General features: G+C 36.6%; 1 protein-coding gene across 1 annotated transcript in view; it reads left to right on the top strand.

The window, feature by feature from the left end:
- MSRB3 (methionine sulfoxide reductase B3) overlaps positions 1 to 3992 on the top strand; it is an 823136-nt gene extending 819144 nt beyond the window's left edge. The window contains exon 7 of the mRNA XM_044088063.1: positions 3168 to 3992. Within this exon, the coding sequence (XP_043943998.1) occupies positions 3168 to 3338 (171 nt within the window). The 3' untranslated portion in view covers positions 3339 to 3992. The remainder of the gene's footprint in view (positions 1 to 3167) is intronic.
- The last annotated feature ends 14056 nt before the right edge of the window (positions 3993 to 18048 follow it).

Raw genomic sequence — 18048 nt, forward strand, 5'->3', positions numbered from 1 at the left:
AAAGCAATTCTTTTCAGAACTACCGCATCTGCCCGAAAGGGCATCCAAAACACAAAACAGCTCTTCTCAGAGCTCATAGAGATCTGTAACAGCTCTATATAGGGCTCCAGCTACCCACAGGGCTAAAACAGCTCTTTTTAGAGCTAGCTCTACCACCGACTACACATGGAAATCTGTTCACCATTTAGGATCAAGAGTGAAAGGCATTGTAAAATTGGTTATTCCTTCCCTCTGGGCAGGCACCACTCAGGATCAAAAACCCAAGAGATCCACGCCTATTTTTGTGGTTATATTAATATACTTTTATATTGCCTTTGCTTTATTTCATGCACATTGCTATTATAAATTAAACTAAAAAGGTTGAGTAGGTTTCTCTGTTGTTTAATAATCTCCAAAACTGGCCATAAATCACCACTGAATGCCTGTGTATCAAACTACAGATCTGTTTCTATTTGCCTGCAGAGCTGGTGAGTTTGAATGACTGTTTTCCCCACTGAAATGTGGCATGAGTTCTTAATTCATTATGGCCTGTCTGACATAAGACACCGAACATATTTTTTCCATTTTGTAATATCACCTGTAAATTTAACAGTCTGTGACAGATATTGCTTTGCATAACTGCACTTTGAATGCTGTCTGTTACAGAAGAAACATATAAAAAGTTACATTATTTCAGAGTAACAACTTATATTATTTTAAATTGTTTCCCTACTAATTGGCAAATCCATTTCACACCATGCCCCTGAATTATATGCAAGCCTCTCAGTTATGAAAATATGAACATAAATATGAAAGTATGAATAATAAGTGGCAAACAGTAACAATATTGACAATGAGAAGAAGTTGGAAAGAGTGTAGAAAGAACAAGGTTCCAGAGGAATCTGGAAGAACTTCACTGTAAAGACCAGGTTATTGGTTGTGGAGGAAACAAGTCAGAAGGCTCATTTAACTGCACAGGCGAGTCCTGGTAACATTTTTTTTGATATGAGACTAAATACTAGATTTAATTTCTGAGTTTTATTTAGCATCAAAACTATTGTAATATTCTTTTAAACTGGGACTACCCCAATCTTTGCACCATGGAAAACACTGGAATGAGTGGGATATAACTACAAGAGATTTTTTTTTTAAAATTTAGAATGACAGTAAAGAGTTTTACATTCTACAAAACTGAAAATCCTTTTATTTTTCATTGGGCAGATTCAACCTGGTCTGTTTCACTAAGCTAATAAAGCTCTTTTTTTTTTTTTTTTTTGATAAAACACAAAGGTGTCCACAGCTTTTCTTTGTGCAGTATAAATACATGCACACACACACGTGTATATATATATATATATATATATATATATATATATATATATATATATATATAAATGTGTATTCACAGACACACACACACACACACACACACACACACACACTAGGTAAACACATACAATCTCTGTGCATATACCATTGCACATCAAGGTGTGCCTCCCCACTGTTAATTGTCCCAGTGACATTTTATGGACTCTGGATTCTATAGTCAGGATACCACAATGACTTGCACACTACTTGATTTCCACAGATAGTACACAAGCTTTCATTCAGAATTTTTTAATATTGTGAATTGCATCACAGCTTCAGGAAATTCCCAAGCCCTGAACGTGAATTGTTTTGTAATTCACAGAAGCACATGCATAAGCCCAATCCTGACAAATAGATTATAGGTATGACTATGAAATTTAAGAACATTGCTTATTGCTACAGACTTGGAGACTGCTGAAATTTTTTATCTGCAAGTCTAGAGTTGATTTGTATAAAGCACATTTAGAGCAAACTCTAGCCAGTTAATGTATGCACATTAAACCCCAATACTTAGCATATCACTTCTCGTATACACTGTGTTAATTAGAATCAAATGTAGTCACTGATGAGTTTGCACTTTATAAATGTTTTGTGGTTGCAGTTTTCTAGCTGTTGTAACAACCATTAATGATGCATTAACTGTAATTTGATTTCCCACTCCTTTTTACATCTGATGCCATTTGAAAAAAAAAATAGTAGTCCAATTATGGAGAGAAGTCAGTCAGCCAAATAAAGTGTTTCTTTATGATAAGTTTGTTAATGCATTTTCCGTCACCTGCTGAAAGATCTGATAGGTTTTATGATGCAACTATAGTTTAACCATATGATGCTGGAGTTTTGTTTTGTGAAAAGAATAAAACTGAAAAGTGAATGCAGATACATGGCCATGCATGCTTGTGCATGCAAACATGCAGACATTTACACGTAGACACATGGACACCGACACACACCCACACACACACCCTCTGTTTTTGGATTGCTTCATTGAATGGTATAGATTTATAGTATGTGCCTTGTCAGCTCTATGAATTAGTCATTTTAATTCGGGTCTATATTAAAACATCGAAGTGTCAGGTGTTTGAATGTTCTAATATCGACATCTAGTAACCGAAAGTTGAAAATAGTGAATTTTTAGATAACCACATTCTTTCCTAGGGAAAGAATTTGGTTGTCCGTTATCGTCGCTTCGCTATTTTCAGCTCTGTGGTGGAAAGTTACGGTCGGGTTCAGGTAAGTGTTCGATTGTGTGGACGTGAGGGTTAGGGTGGGATAGGTGAGTTAAGGTTAGGGTGCGGGTCAGGTAAATTTGCAAATGTTTGGACGTGAGGGTTAGGGTGGCATAGGTAAGTTAGGGTTAGGGCGTGGGTGAGGTGTGTGTGCGATAGTGACGGACCTTAGGGTTAGGGTTTGGGTTAAGGTAAGTGGGTAGATAGTGGTGTATGCACAGTTTAGTGTAGGTTTATATGTAAGATTTTAGGTGTATGGGTGTGGATTACTGTGTGTTTGGTGTGTTTTTGTTGTATGTATGTGTCTTGGAGCAGCAAATTTTTTCCCTAGGAAAAAATTTGATGTTCTAAATTTTTGGTCTTACCGGTTTTGGGTTACTAGGTGTCGATATTAGAACATTAGAAGACCTGAAACTTCGATGTTCTAATATAGATCCTTTTAATTCTATAAACAATATTTATCTATCCATAAATCTGCATAAAGATTAGCTATGTAACATGAAACTGTTTGATTATCTACAGGTGTCTAAGTCAGGTGAAGCAATGTATCTGTTTGCATGGAAATTTGCATTTAGTCTTATTATTTTCTTTCAGTGTGGCGCACATCTAGGACATCTCTTCAAAGATGGGCCTCGTCCAACTGGCAAAAGATACTGTATAAACTCTGCATCCTTGTCTTTTGTGCCTCAAAGCCACAGTAATGCTGGAAGCGACAACAATGATGCTAATGATGGAAGCACTGAACTTAAGACCAAAAAGGACTAAGAAGAATTTATGGTTACTATGCAGTCACAAGTTTCTATCTATAACAAGAAATAAAAAAAACTAATTATTTTTTAATATTATGTGGTTCTAGGTAGCACTAACAACTTTGAAATAAATATACACACTCACTACCAGTATTATGTTTAATTTATTTTCAAATATTAATTAATAAGACCTTTTTAAAACATTGGCTTAATTGCATATATTGAGCAATTTTATTAATTTCCTCAGTCAAACCATTTAATGAATAATTTAGTTTTGAAGGCATGACTCCCAAAGTGTATACTCAATAGGCTAAAACATTATTTAAATGTTGTCTTCATACAATATATGAATACACTTATAAAGAGATTAAGTGATTGCTTAGGAAATGACAATGTAATTTAAGGTATCTGTTGTGCCTTAGGTCAGAAAAGGAATTTATACTTAGCCGATGTTAAGTATTTCTTCAGGTTTTGTTATTAATCCTTATATTGGACTAAACAACAGGTTTGGTTTTGGAACAATTAGTACTAATTATTCACTCTATTTTCACAAAATGAAACACAGTACTCATGGTTTGGAGAGCAAGTGTTACATAAAAATAGATGATAATTTGTATTTTATATTAAATGCAATTTTTCTTTCTATAAAATAAAAATAATGTCTGGTTAACACACAGAGTACACTGCTAATTGAATAGGTGTTTTATAATCATTTGGTCAGTGTAAATACAAGGCCCCGGTGAAGGTAAGTAGATCACACCACTAAAATGTCAGTTAGACATCCTTTATCTCTTCAGCTTGCAATCTGATGCAGTTAAATGTTTTCATTTTGATTTTATCTTTAATCCATTCATTGAATAAAATGAATGGGCTGCTGGTATTCTTTCACTAATATTTACTTGATAAAGGTAAGTATCTTGGATTATTCCCTACCTGTAATACTTGTTTAACTTGCAATTGACCTATGCAGCTAACAAGGCATAAAACATTTTCAGTGGCATTTCTAGCTTCAGTCTGATACCACTATCCAACCCTATGTATTTTAATTGAATTTATGGGTCTTTTTTTTGGCTGTTAGCTTGGGTATACCCAACTTCTGATACTATGATCTGACCCTACGTATTTTAATTGACTTTATGGGTCTTTTTTTGCTGTTAAGTATACCCAACCTCTGATACTATGATCTGACCCAACTTATTTTAATTGACTGTATGGGTCTGTTTTTTTTTTTGGCTGTTAAGTTAGGTATACCCAAGCTCTATGTTTTTTGCTAGATTTCATTGTTAAAAGTGATTTCAGTTTATAGGGTCTTAACGTTGTAGTTACAGTTCTGTAATCCTGGTATTGGAATTACCTGAAATGTTTGGTCTGTAATGTTGTGCCTGGACTGTGGTCTTGGCTTGTTCACATCCAAATATTTACTGATTATTTTGCTGGCATATGTTTTTGGGACTGTAGTATTTTTTTTTTGTTTTGCCCTTTTTCTGTTTTGTGCTCAGGTCTGTGAGCTAAAAGTTTTGATATTTGTAAATAGCATCTATCACTACATGTAGAAGTAAAAATGTTGTAAAGTTACCATCTACAGCAGTTCTATAAGAGTGATGGTAATATATTTTATTACTGAAGTTTATGTCCTACTTATTAGAAGGACTGACTTTAGCATCAGCTAAACTAGTCTGATTAGCCACACCATGGTGTAGAGGGATAAAGCCCAAACTGCTGAGGCAACCCATGCCCTGTACTTTGCCTCAAAGGTGCAGACCTGGCATCTTCAATTATATCACTAACTCCCAGAAGGAAAGAGTCCAAGGAACTGTGTCAGGAACATTGTCATTATTGCTCTGACCTGCCTTGTTACCTTTTGTTCCCCTCATACATTCAACATACTACCCACACATATGGTAAGATCCCCAACATGGGGTACAGGGCTAGGTGTTTTCCTAGCATATGGCACAGTAATCCTCAGTATGTATTGCTGCCGCAAAATGATACTATTACACAGCTGCCATCATATCATCACCTTGACACAATGTATATGACCTCACATGACACAATGATAGCAAGCAGAACAGCTGCAGCAGCAGCATGTGACTCTGTCATGATGGCACTTGCAGTGTGGCATTCTCTGCCCTGTAGGAGACAGATATATAAAGCTGTAGGCAGAGTGGTCTGCCTCACAGCCATGCACTTCCTCCCTGTGCAGATGTGTTGCACATGCAGATCTGACTGCATGGGTGCATGTCCAGACATCAGTGAGGGGGAAATAGAGTCCTTCAGACATGACAGATGTCCAGACTTCAGCAAATACCATGACATCTAATTCTCACAGTCGTGACTTGTGATACATGTACAGCACTGTCATGTGCCGGATGTGTAGCCACTGTTGTTGTAGATCTATATCAGTGACACTGAATATTCAGTTGTGAATATAGAAGAACATGTTAGGAAACATGTATGACAACCTTGCTCATGTACACACTGATGTACAACATACATTGCTGTCCAGCCTTGGGCACCAATGTCATTGCTACTCTGAGCACCTTTACTATACAAATCAGCAGGAACGTTAACTAGCAGATGGTCATCAGGTATTATGGTTAGACACTGGGACAATCGTGTCCTCTTACTCTTCTCCTACAGGTGGATAACATAAATGATGTTATTAAACAATACATCCAAAAATATGTACTAGTGGTAATATGGTCATCTGTCATCACACAAGGTTCATAAGCCAATATACTGGAATTATAAAGTAAATAGAACTACACAACAGGAAAAATACATTGTACCACAATCAGAATCAATTGTAATAATACAAACATATCCTACATAAAAATACAAAGCCGATCAAATTGTTCATATCAGACCATGAAACTAGACTAGCATCTAAAACATATGGCAAAAGCAAGTGTTCTTTAGTTATGTTAGAAATCCGAAAGAAAACACCATAACTGCAGCATTCTGTCTATAAAAAATAATGTATGATTATCAAAGCAAATACCCTGTGGACAGATTCTGTACCAGCTTCAAAAACTGTAACTATAACACCCCTTTTCCACTAAGCATGGATTCCCCCAACTAGGCAGAGAAAATGATATGCATGGCAATTAAAACAGGTTAAGATCACCAGCTTTATGGGATTTGATAGTATTCCTAGCAGTTCCATATATAACATATGGAATACATTCCTGAAACCTTCACTTATGCTAATAAATTCAATATAACTGGACTAGGTTTGGAATGGTATCTCCCATAAATAATGTTGGCATTATATCAAATCTAAACAGTTACAGACTTACCAGCAGGGGTGATGTTAGCATTTTGAGGGCCCCAAGCAAATGTCAAGTTGGGGCTTCTAGATACTTTCAGTGTAAGTATCACCCTGTTACTGCCACCCCCTCTAAACAACCTTTTAGTTCATACTGCAGAGTTTTAGGAGTAGTATGCACAGAGTCACCTGTAGCTACAACGCTGTTATATTATACCACACTATGTAGCCCCATCTCACAAAAGGGCATTCGCAGTGACTGGCATTTAGCTGCAACAATGATAAATTATAACAACTTTATGTACAGGGCTGGACTTAAGTGAAATGGTGCCCTAGGCACTGTCTACTGTTTCAGCACTACCCACCTCCACCCAAACAGACACACATATCCTCAAATGTTCCATTGTGTTCCTCCCATCTTGGAGTCCCTGTACTATGAACATTACTTTTTTCTTCCATTTTTCACATTTTGCCTTACTCTTCAGCTTTTTCAATATTTCATGACTTTAAAATGCCCTTCAGGCCATATATACATTTTTTCTTAATTTTTCCACAATCTCCTTACCACAGATGGCTTAAACAGAAATTATGATTAAGGAAAGAAATCCAGTGTTGCTGTTCAGCTTCAGTTTTCCTTGCATCCTTTCAAGCTACCTTTCCTGATTATGGCAGCACAGTAAAAACTATTTAGGAAAGAACTCACTTAAGCCAGTGCCCCCAGACGCTACTGGGTTATAGATGCTGTGGTATACACAGCATTCCCCATCCTTTTCATCCAACAGCGGTCTAAACAAAAATCAAGACTAAGAAAAGAATTTCAGTCTTTTTATTTCCTTTCTAGGGAGACATAAGTTGTGCCCAAGGCTTAATGTTTAAAGCTGACAAAATAGTAGCTCACAATAAACTAACAGGACAAGTGTTGTGAGGATATACAGGTTCTATCTGGAAATACTTCCTGCCCCCCCAAAAAAGACAGTCACTGCCTATGCATCCCTCTAGTGTTAGACTGGGATGAAAGCAAAGGTTCAAGCTACCACACCCATGTATTTCAAGTGACTGCTGTCATACATATACACAGCATGCGTCTTCATTCCTCACCCCTAACCCTCAAAGGCAGCCACCTGTAAACATGCCTGATGTGTGATTTGAGAGAAAAGTGAAAAAATTAATTACTGTACTCTACTTTGTTGCTCCTAGACAGTCCACTGGCCCTACACAAACTATATTAACCTTCATTTTACACTTCTGAGGTCTGTGAGAAAAGTAGAAGAAACAATGACCACACTGTCCCCAGCCCAAATACAAGCTATAATGACCTCCTGTTTAACTGTGATGAAAATTATAGTAATAATCACACATTCCCTAGCACCCCCCAAGCATAACCTGCCGCACCTTTCTGCACACACACACGCATATCTCAGCAAGTCTGGTTTTAGCATGGGTGTGATTGAGAGTAGAGGCGATGATCAGCTTTATCCTAACAGGGTCATATCACAGCGCTGTTCAGGTTAAAGAGAATAATCAGAAAATTATATTTTTAGTATATTTTTTTCTAATTTTTTCCACAACCAGCAGCAGCTTTTGTGGAGCCCCCCAAAACAGTCAGGAATGAATAAGGGGGCCCCTCCAGCCACGAGTATTAACAGGTACCTAAAACTGGCTATGTTGTTAGTTTTAGTGAAGAGAATGTCCACCAGAAGGGTTAAATTAAGCCAGGGGCACTATGTCAGTGATAAAACATATTAAATGGCATTGTGAAGCCTGTTACTTGATAAACCACAATTGCTATAACCAGAGCTATCTTTGAATTTTTGAGGAAATATAAACAAAAGTTATTATTACCCAACTGGTTTATTAATTATACAAGACTGCTGTACTAACTTTTGTTGGTTTGACAGACATGTTACAAAATATCCCAGAAATAGGGGGGCCCCAGCAACCACAGGGTTCACTGGTGCCTAAAGCCGGGTATGCTTACCGACCTTATTTGTATCTTCTGCAAATGCATACACTGAGTGATAATTTATTTAAAAGCCACCCATGATCTTAAATACTTACAGAAAATATGTTCTTATTAAAGGACTTTTGCCAAGACTTTCCAGTTTCTAATACCATGATGGGAATGGATCCCATTCCCAAGTCAAAGTATGATTAAAGTTCATGGAATTAGTTTTGTTTCAATCTTTGATGTTAGCCAAAAATGCTCTTCACAGCACCCGCATTGTACCCAGAACTGACCCCTTCTGCAGTTCATATGGAGTTACATATATTGGTGACATATCTAAATACAGCTGTAAATTCTTTTTTATGAGACCCATTGCTCGTACTACTACTACTGTAACTATCTGGGTGTCCTTCTTCCACATTGCCTTGATTTCTGCTGGCAAATCCTGGTATTTTGTGACTTTGTGTCTCTCTGTACATAAGATGCCGTAATCACTGGGTGTGGCAATTTTAATGATCAATGCTACTTTATTCTTCTTTTATATTTTGACTTATGGACTACTATATCTGTTTTTTTCATATCTGTTTTTTGAAATGTTGGAAATGGGTGATCCCATGTGATGTAAACTTCATAATTTTCTATAATGCATTGTGACTTATATTTCCAATGCAACAGTCTTGTCACATTATTATGTCTTTCAGTATATGGGCTTTCTACCATTAGCGTATCACACCCAGCAACAAGATGTATGACTATTTTCAATTTTGTTTAACAAAACCTGCATTTGTCTGTTTCTTTGAAATGTTCAATGGACTTTGTAAATCAACATGTATGTACTCTACTATCTTGGGCTGCCAATATTAAACTTTTTTTCTTTTGGTTTAAATACACCTCTCATAGGTTCATAGGTTCATAGGTAGGTACTAGGCTATCAGCCCTGGGGCCTATATAAGCCTAGCCAAAAAAGTTCCCTAGCTTTTGCCACCCAAGAAAGTTATTTTCCTGCACCCCTGTCTAGCAGAGCCACAGAAATGATCCCTGTGGTGAATTTCCCATTGTCGAGATTTTTCTTAAAGAGGGCTAATGGGGAGCTTTGCTTGACATGAATGGGTAGTCTGCTCCAGAACATGGGAAGTCTCTGGGACAGGAATCTATCCCACCAGCATGTTCTGTTTATTGTGGTGGCAAGGTTTAGGTCCCTGGACCATGTGGCTCGGAGAGACTGGGGTTTCTTTAAGCGTAGCATGTCCAACAGATCTGGATTTGACATGGCTTTGTATGTTAGGCAGAGGTCGCCTCTGAGTAGGAGATAAGCAACGGAGTAGAGCTGGAGTTTTTTGAGATGGTCTGCATATGGCATCTATATGAGGCCAGTAATCCTCTTAGTGAGGTATTTCTGTGGCCTTTCTAGTTGTTGTAATTGTCTTGCGAGGTACATGTCAAACGGGGTGTTGTACTCTATAACAGGTCTGATGAGGGATGAGTAGAGAGGAACAATGACCTCTTTTTTTCTGTAGCTAAACCCCTTTGTGATGAGGTTTGCCACGTAGAAGGATTTCCTGACTACTGTGGCAATCTGATTATCAAAGGAGAGACTACTGTGTCCTTTCTCTCAAGGTCTCTTATCACACTTTCGGTGTTTAGTAGGCTACCGCCTATGTGGTAGTTCATGGGTACAGTATTTTTCCCAAAGGGGATGACAATTCTTAACAATTCTTGCATTAGATCCTGATTGACATGAGGTTTTTCCAAAAGTTTTCTCTACTTGGGACTATATTTATGCATTTTCCACATTTTTTGCCTTCTCATCTGATCCTTCACCTTATATTCCTTCTTTTGTTTTTTTGGCACAGTTGCTGCCTGATTTTTGTCTGCTTGGTTTGATTTCCATTCATGCTTGACATTAATATGCTTCTGCTAAACTAAGCAGATAAGTCATCTTAGACATTCTCTTCACTATATGTTTGGATCTGGTGAGGTCAGCGGATATGTATACAGTCCTATCAAAATATACATGTAATCAATTTCGGGGAGATCCATACCTCCTTCAGAATGAGGAATATATAATCTTGGTATACATTGATTTTTACAAATCATTTGATAAGCATGAAGCATTTTTCTTGTTTTTCTGTCCAATGGATTCAGTACCTTTTGGGGCTAGTCAATCACTCTAAAACTGTGAGTTAGAACACAAAGAACACATTGATTTATAGCTTGGACTTTGTTCCTAGATGTCAGGGCTGTTTACAGTATTAATTTTAGTCTTCTAAAATATTCCCAAGTTTTATTTGCATTTGTTCATGTTTTATTGCTGATCTTTCATCAATTCCCAAATATTTATACAGTCCATCTTGCTCAAGTTCTTTTATATCACATTCCCATCCGAGACTGATATTTTCTCGGTGCAGCAGCTTTCCTGCTTTAAAGGTTGCTTTTGTGCATTTATCAAGACCAAATGACATTCTTATATCATCTAAGAAAGTTTTGCCCACTTGCAGTTTTGCTTTCTGTTCCTGATCTGATGAACTATATCAAATTTAAATCATTCACAAAAAGAAGATAAGTCTTTTTACTTTGCTGTTTTCCGGGAGCCAAATTGCAGTCATGACCTAATCTGTTAAGCAGACAGCTTAATGGGTCAAGGGCAAGACAAATGAGCAGCAGTGACAAAGACTCACCCTGTAATATCCCAGTTTGAATAATTATTCCTGGGATAATACTTTGTCCTTTATCATGGCTTAGCTGCAAAGTGTCATAGTCACTTTAATATAATCAATCAATGTAGGTTATATGACTTTCTTTTGTTACCCGTTTGTTCTGTTGTCAAGACTGAGCTTTCTTTCAAATGACTATGATCTCTGTCAGCATCAGTTCCAGTGTATAGTTTAAATATCATCGGAAGGCAAGTTATTGGCCTGTACTTTTTATGATATCTTGTAGGTCACTCTTAAGGAGGAGTATCATTTTTTCCTGTTGTTAACTAGTTTGGCTTCTGTTTGGGGTGGCCATATAAATAGTTCTTATTCATGGCGAAATCTTGATGTAAAAGTGTTAGCCAAAAGCTAGGTACTACATCTGGGCCTGGGGTTTTCCAGATAGGAGCTTTTCTTAATTTTGTTTCAATTTATCTGGCCGTTACTTCATTGCATTTCATAATAACCTGTATATCTGAACTTCTTATTCTTACTTTTACTTCTTCTATTCATTCAGAATCTTTGTTATATTCCATATAATCTTCATAGATATTTCTTGAAATGTGTATATTTCTTCTTTTTTTTGGTGGTGTTTCTCTTCCTTACCTTACTTCCCGATTCTGTATAAAACTTTTTTGGGTCATCAATAAATTGCTTATTTTGTACTTTTCCTTTTTATTTATATACATATAGTCTAAGTTATTCCCCGGGCTAATATTTTTGGTTTATTATTTGCAGTAGTGTATGACAAATCCTGATGCATTCTGATACTGTGGTTTGTTTTTATCATGTTAATCTTTCTGAGTATTTTTGTTGATATGTTCCCTCTTCTGTACTCTTCTAACAGTAACACTTCTTGTCTTAATTGCTTTACACTTTTCTCTATTCAATATCTCCATGATGGCATTTGATTTCTCCCCCTCCTTTCCCTTACTGTCCTATGTTTTTTGTGTTAAGACTTTATCTGTTATTAATTTAGCTGTATAGTGATATACTTTTGTTATATCACATGGATTTCTGTGAACAGTTCATTACTGTGTTCATTTGTTTTATCAAACTTCTAACATTTTGGGTCTTATTGATTTTCTATCATCAGACTTCTAACATTTTGAGTCTTACTGATTTTCTATCATCTGTTTCTCTTATTGATCTTAATATGCCTATCCATCTCTAGTAAATCAAGCAACTATTTTTTTATATAATTTTCTTCTGCACTAGGGGCACATTCTTTGTTCTCCATTTCCTGCGGGCATTCTACAGAAAGTTTGAGAACATCTTTCTGCATTATATTCTCTATATTCTCTATAGCTTCATCCTGTGTCGTCAGATGCTGTTTCATATGGGAACTCAGTGGCCTATCACTCCACAATATTGAGTGTGTCAGAGTTGCCACAGTTTCCTGTTCTTTTCCTTGCTGTGCAACTTTGTATGAATTTTTGTACTGGTTTCCTACTGAAGGCTCCAATGTATCTTCATATGGCAACTGATCAGATGCTTCCCAAGCCACTGGTTTCTCCTTAATTTGGGCATTCCTTATTCTGTCACGCTGTAATGTTATCAGAGCTAGATTTTCTACACTAAATCCTTCACCTCACAAGTAATCCAGCACTTCAGTTTCTATTTCTTTAACTTCTCCACTGCTAATCCTCTTTCCCACTTTTCCTCTTTGTTTTCTTATTTTTGTATTGCAAAATTTCCATATCTGGATGCTTATGCCTATTCTCTTTGAATATCTTTGTAGCTACTTTTTTGTATTGATTAATTTGGCTTTCTCCTTTGCATAAATATTGCATCATATTAGATCTGTTTGTCTTTCCTGTGTCCATATTTCTTTTTTATACCTTTCAAAAATCTCTACATTTTATTCTTTATATTTTTATACTTTCTTTTACCAAACGGCCCAAGGTTTCTTGTTCTATATAATGTTCTTTTTTTCATGAATCTGTTGTATTAATGAACAAAAATTTGTATTTGAAGCATTGACAGTTTTTCTTCTGCAAGTATTTTTCTTTCTTCTAATTTCTCTCTTAATCTTTTTGTATATCTTCTCTCCAAAGTTCTGGGCTTCTTGCATAATAGTAACAATGCATACTCTATCATCTTAATGGTTCTTTGTTTTCTTTTGTGTTTTTTGTGGACTAGTATTACCTTCTACAACAAAGGGCCATCCTCCCACTGAGACTGGCCTAACCCTATTGTAGCAAAGTTTCTGTGCATTCTACACTGGTATTTTTTTCCATGACAGTGCACCTACCAGGGATGGGCACTTTTTCATCCTGGTACTAGTGCACCTAGCTATCTTTTTAAATTTTTAACCTACTTCTGTCCATGATATATGCTATATAAAATGCAGTCTATATATTAGCATCATCTTGGTGAGATTTTGTAAAAACAAAGTCCACCTCATGAATGTACTGACCAAGACCTGAGGATGAATTCAATTCCAGCAATACTACTCTCCTTTGCTTGCTGATTTTAATATCTCTTCATTTAGGCCCCCATCATCTCTCTATTCAGACCCCTATCATCTCTCCATTTGGACCCATATTATTTCTACAGTCAGACCCCTATCATCTCTATATTCCGACTTCTATCATTTTTCCATCTGGACCTCTGTCATCTCTCCATTTGGACCCCTATCATTGTTTTGCAGATAAATTCAAAAAGGTTTTACTGTGTAGCACATCTCATTCTCAAGAAGATGACTAGTGGAATTCTTGAGAGTTGTGTCATGTGGCTTATGGCACTGGTGCATTTCATTTTGTTTTTTTCATTTTGATAACTAATATATCACAGGAAATCATGGTATAGCTATATAGCACATAGATCAGGCCTACAAAAGAAATTGCACTTTGTTGTTGTGCATCATAAATACTACACAGTTAACATAACTTGAAAATTTTCTAAGGCTTTAAAAGGAGATGGGAAAATAAATGACCTAATTTTGTGTTCTACTAACTTTTTAAATGCAACCTGTGTTCAGTACAAAGCTATGTCTTATATGATTTTATTCAAAAATGTACGCTTACAGGATACAATGAATCTAGTAACTTGTTACTTAAAATTAACATAAACAACAGAAAAGTTGAACAGATTACCTAACAATTACCAAATGTTTGAAATAAATTACCAGCAATAAAGTATATAGGCAACACAAAAGTTCAACAAAGCATAATGGTAAGCTTGGTTGTAGAAGGCTGGTAGGTGGCCATTTTTTATTGAAACATACAGTGTCTGCTGACATTGTGTTGTATTTTTAATTTAAAAATACTTAATGTAGATGTCTAAGCAGAACAAATGGAGGAGCTAGTCACTCATAGGTATCTCAACTCTGCTTTGGTTTAGTAAAGACAAGAAAGTTGTCAGAATTTTGTTATGCACAGCTCCCTCTATTGCTGTGACATCTTCCTTAGTACAGAAGCAACTGAATCCCATTTAAATATACATAGCTTACATAACATTCTGGCACTATGGGTATCCTGTTGACTTCATTGACAATGCTATATATGAGGTTATGACAAATGAGAGAAACACTTCTTTAACCCTATTTTAAGTATTACGGTGAATATGTCCTCCATTAATGGTTCTACCAATAGTTAGTAAAATTGTATGGAAACCTTTCAATGCATTAGCCGACCAACTAACTTTAAAAGTCACTACCTTTTCGATGGACAGTAATACAATCAAATGCATTCTTGTAAAAAAACTGCCGATCCTCTTGGATAACAGGAAAATAAGAGAAAATGTTGAATCAATTCCTTCTGTAATTTATAGAAAAGGGATGATTTTAAAATCTGTGTTTGAGCAAACAGTTAAATACAAGAACAGTAAAAAGGGTATGAGCAAATGTGCATATTGCACATACATTATTGTTAAAGATGAAGTTTCTATAAATAATAATGTAGTTAAAATTAATGTTTTTTTCAACTGTAAAATCACTGGAGTTGTATATTGTGCAGTGTGTTCTACAGTCCCAGGTTCTACATTGGGAAGACTGAAAGGAAGATCAAAGACAGGATTTATGAACATCTGTATGATATTCGAAAAGGGAAAGACACAAATGCCCTGCTGAAACACATACAAAAGAACCCAGCCCATGAATTTAAGTTTTCCATCATTGAACAATTAGATGAGAGGAGAAGACTGTGGACTTTAAGACCTGAAAAATAAAAGCTTTACTGGCAACTGAGCTTACAGTAAATGCAAACAGTTGGCTAGGACTTAAAGAACAACTTTCCATAAATTGCCTTTTAAAATTAAAAGCCACTATTAGATAATATTCATCTTTTAATAATGGCTGTAAGAATGGCTTCTTCATAAATTACGTTTTATGTGATTTAAGTGGATTAGTTACATTAATTAAGGTTTTATGTGCTGTTGAGTATATCCTTTAGTGTTCTCTGAATGGCCTCTATGAATCACACCTTTGCTATGCTCATTCATAAACACCAGGAATACCCCTATTGCATCTGTGCGAGCAACTATGTGTTGAAGAATAGATCTAATATGACAGTGTATCTTATCAAAATAGTCTTAATCACAGAATTGCTGGTCATCTTTCAGTTGTACAGCACCACTAAGCTTACAAAACAAAGGAGCCCAGTTTGTGTGCTGAATCAAGTCTATACCCACCTTCATCAAGGGAGGAAGAGGAAGATACATCAAGAGGAAGATTAGGTATACAGAAAAAAGGATGATGGGAAAGGATTTAAAACAATGGAGGAATTATACAGAAATACAGAATACTAGACAGTAGAATGACTTGCTATTTTGACACACCTGGAAAAATAATATGGAGATGGCAGCAGGAGAAATGAACAGTCAGGAAGCAAATACAGAAGGAGAGAGGATTATGAGGGAGGAGATTCTCTTTGTTCTGTCATACCAGAGAATTATAGAATGTCACATACTTTTGTCTAGTATGATTCATGAATTATTCTTAGCACAATCAGAGAATGGGTGATCTGTACATTGCCACTCTGATTGGAGAATGAATACCCACTGAAAAACAGCATGCCACTTCATGGCACCATATTAAGCATCTATGAAGCTTGGATATAAAAAAAAAATAGCCACAGTTTTTTACATTTCCAGTGAATGTAAAATTTAAAAAAAAGAAGTAAATAAAAGTAAAAGGGAAGTGTGCATGTGAGTATGAACAAGTGTGCGTGTGTGTGTGTGTGTGTGTGTGTGTGTGTGTGTGTGTGTGTGTGTGTGTGTGTGTGTGTGTCTGTGTGTTTGTGTGTCAGTGTGTGTATGTTTCTGTATGAGTGCAAAAGTGTGTCCAGGGCCAGCACTAGGTAGACTGCTGCCTTAGGCAAAAAGACTCCATGACAACCCCCCACCCCACTGCCCAATGTATCTTGGCCTACTCATACTATGCAGATTACTTTTTTCTTTATTTTTCTCACAGTTTGCCTTACTATTCATTTTGTTTATGCAGTTATTTATTCATTGGCATATAAACAAGACTGTGAGGAAAAAATCAGAATCAAGCTGAGGTTCTGGGGGTCACAAGGCCTTCAGAAGACATACAGTTTCTAGAAGCTTGGAGATGCATTTTAGAATTATTTAAACAACCTTTTCACCCAATGAGTGCCTGCACAAAGACCATAATCAATGAACTTTAGTCTTACTTTTCAACTTTGTTTTCTTCTTTCATTGTTTCAGCACACCTTAACTGAACTGTAGTAATGGAAGTGGATTAAGATGAGGATCTGGGCTGCTAGGGCCCTAGAAGCCATTAAATTTCAAGATGATCTGAGATGCATTTTAAGAGTTTTTTAAACAAGTTTTTCATCCAATGATTACCTGTACAAAAACATGATCAAAGAAAGAAATTTACCCCCGGATTTACTATCCCTCCATGCAGGACTAGCTTAGTCCTGCACAGAGGCGGCCACTTAGGAGCAGGACGGCAACACGCCATGCATAGTAATGAGGCATGCTGCCTGAGCTCCTAGTCCTACATGGAGCATGTAAGAGTGCTGGGGGCATGTTTGAGAGCAAAGCTCCCAGAATATACACGCTCCCGCAAGGAAGAACAGCAGAAAGGGGTAAGAAATGAGTGAGACTGCTCATAGGTGTCCACATATCCCCACCAACAGTCCCTCTTGTGTACAACAGCAACAAAAGTGTACATAAATAAAATGAACAAATCCTTTTTTTTTTTTAAATCCCATTAAAGCTAACCATAGGTGGTGGGTGTGTCCACTGCTTAGCTACGGCTAATGCAGCTTAAATGGCTGAAGAGGATAACAAGGAAGATATATGCAAATGAAGCAGCATAGCAATAGTGTAGTGGGCAGAGCATTCACCTTATGAGCAGGCATTCCCGTTTCGAGTCCTACTGCAGCACATTCCATTTTCCATGGCAAAGCATGTTACGACTAATATTTATGTTGCATAACTCACTAAATAACATATATTTATGAACTGGAGTACTGCAGTAAATGCACATATGAGGTGTCAGTGTCATAGTGAATAAAGCACTAGTAAGCAGGTTTAAGCACCAATAAGCAGTAGTAAGCATATTTATGCACTAATAAGCGAGCTTAAGCCTGTTTGCATGCCAGTAAGCAATGCCTACACTGGTTAAGCAATTCTAAAACTAACTCTCTGTAAGCAGATGTAACCGGAGGTTAGCATTGCTTACTGTTGCGCAAACCCGTGCAAACCCACTTACAAATGCTCAAAACTGCCCTTGTTCTGCCCATCAACAAAATAAACAGCCATGCAGGTCTCAAACACAGGACCCTATACACCATAGTCACAGTAGTTAACCACCAAGCCATCACAGAAGTACAGAAGAATGAGGTAT

The sequence above is a fragment of the Protopterus annectens genome, chromosome 11.part0, assembly GCF_019279795.1.
Source record: "Protopterus annectens isolate FY-2018-M chromosome 11.part0, PAN1.0, whole genome shotgun sequence".
NCBI lineage: Eukaryota > Metazoa > Chordata > Ceratodontiformes > Protopteridae > Protopterus > Protopterus annectens.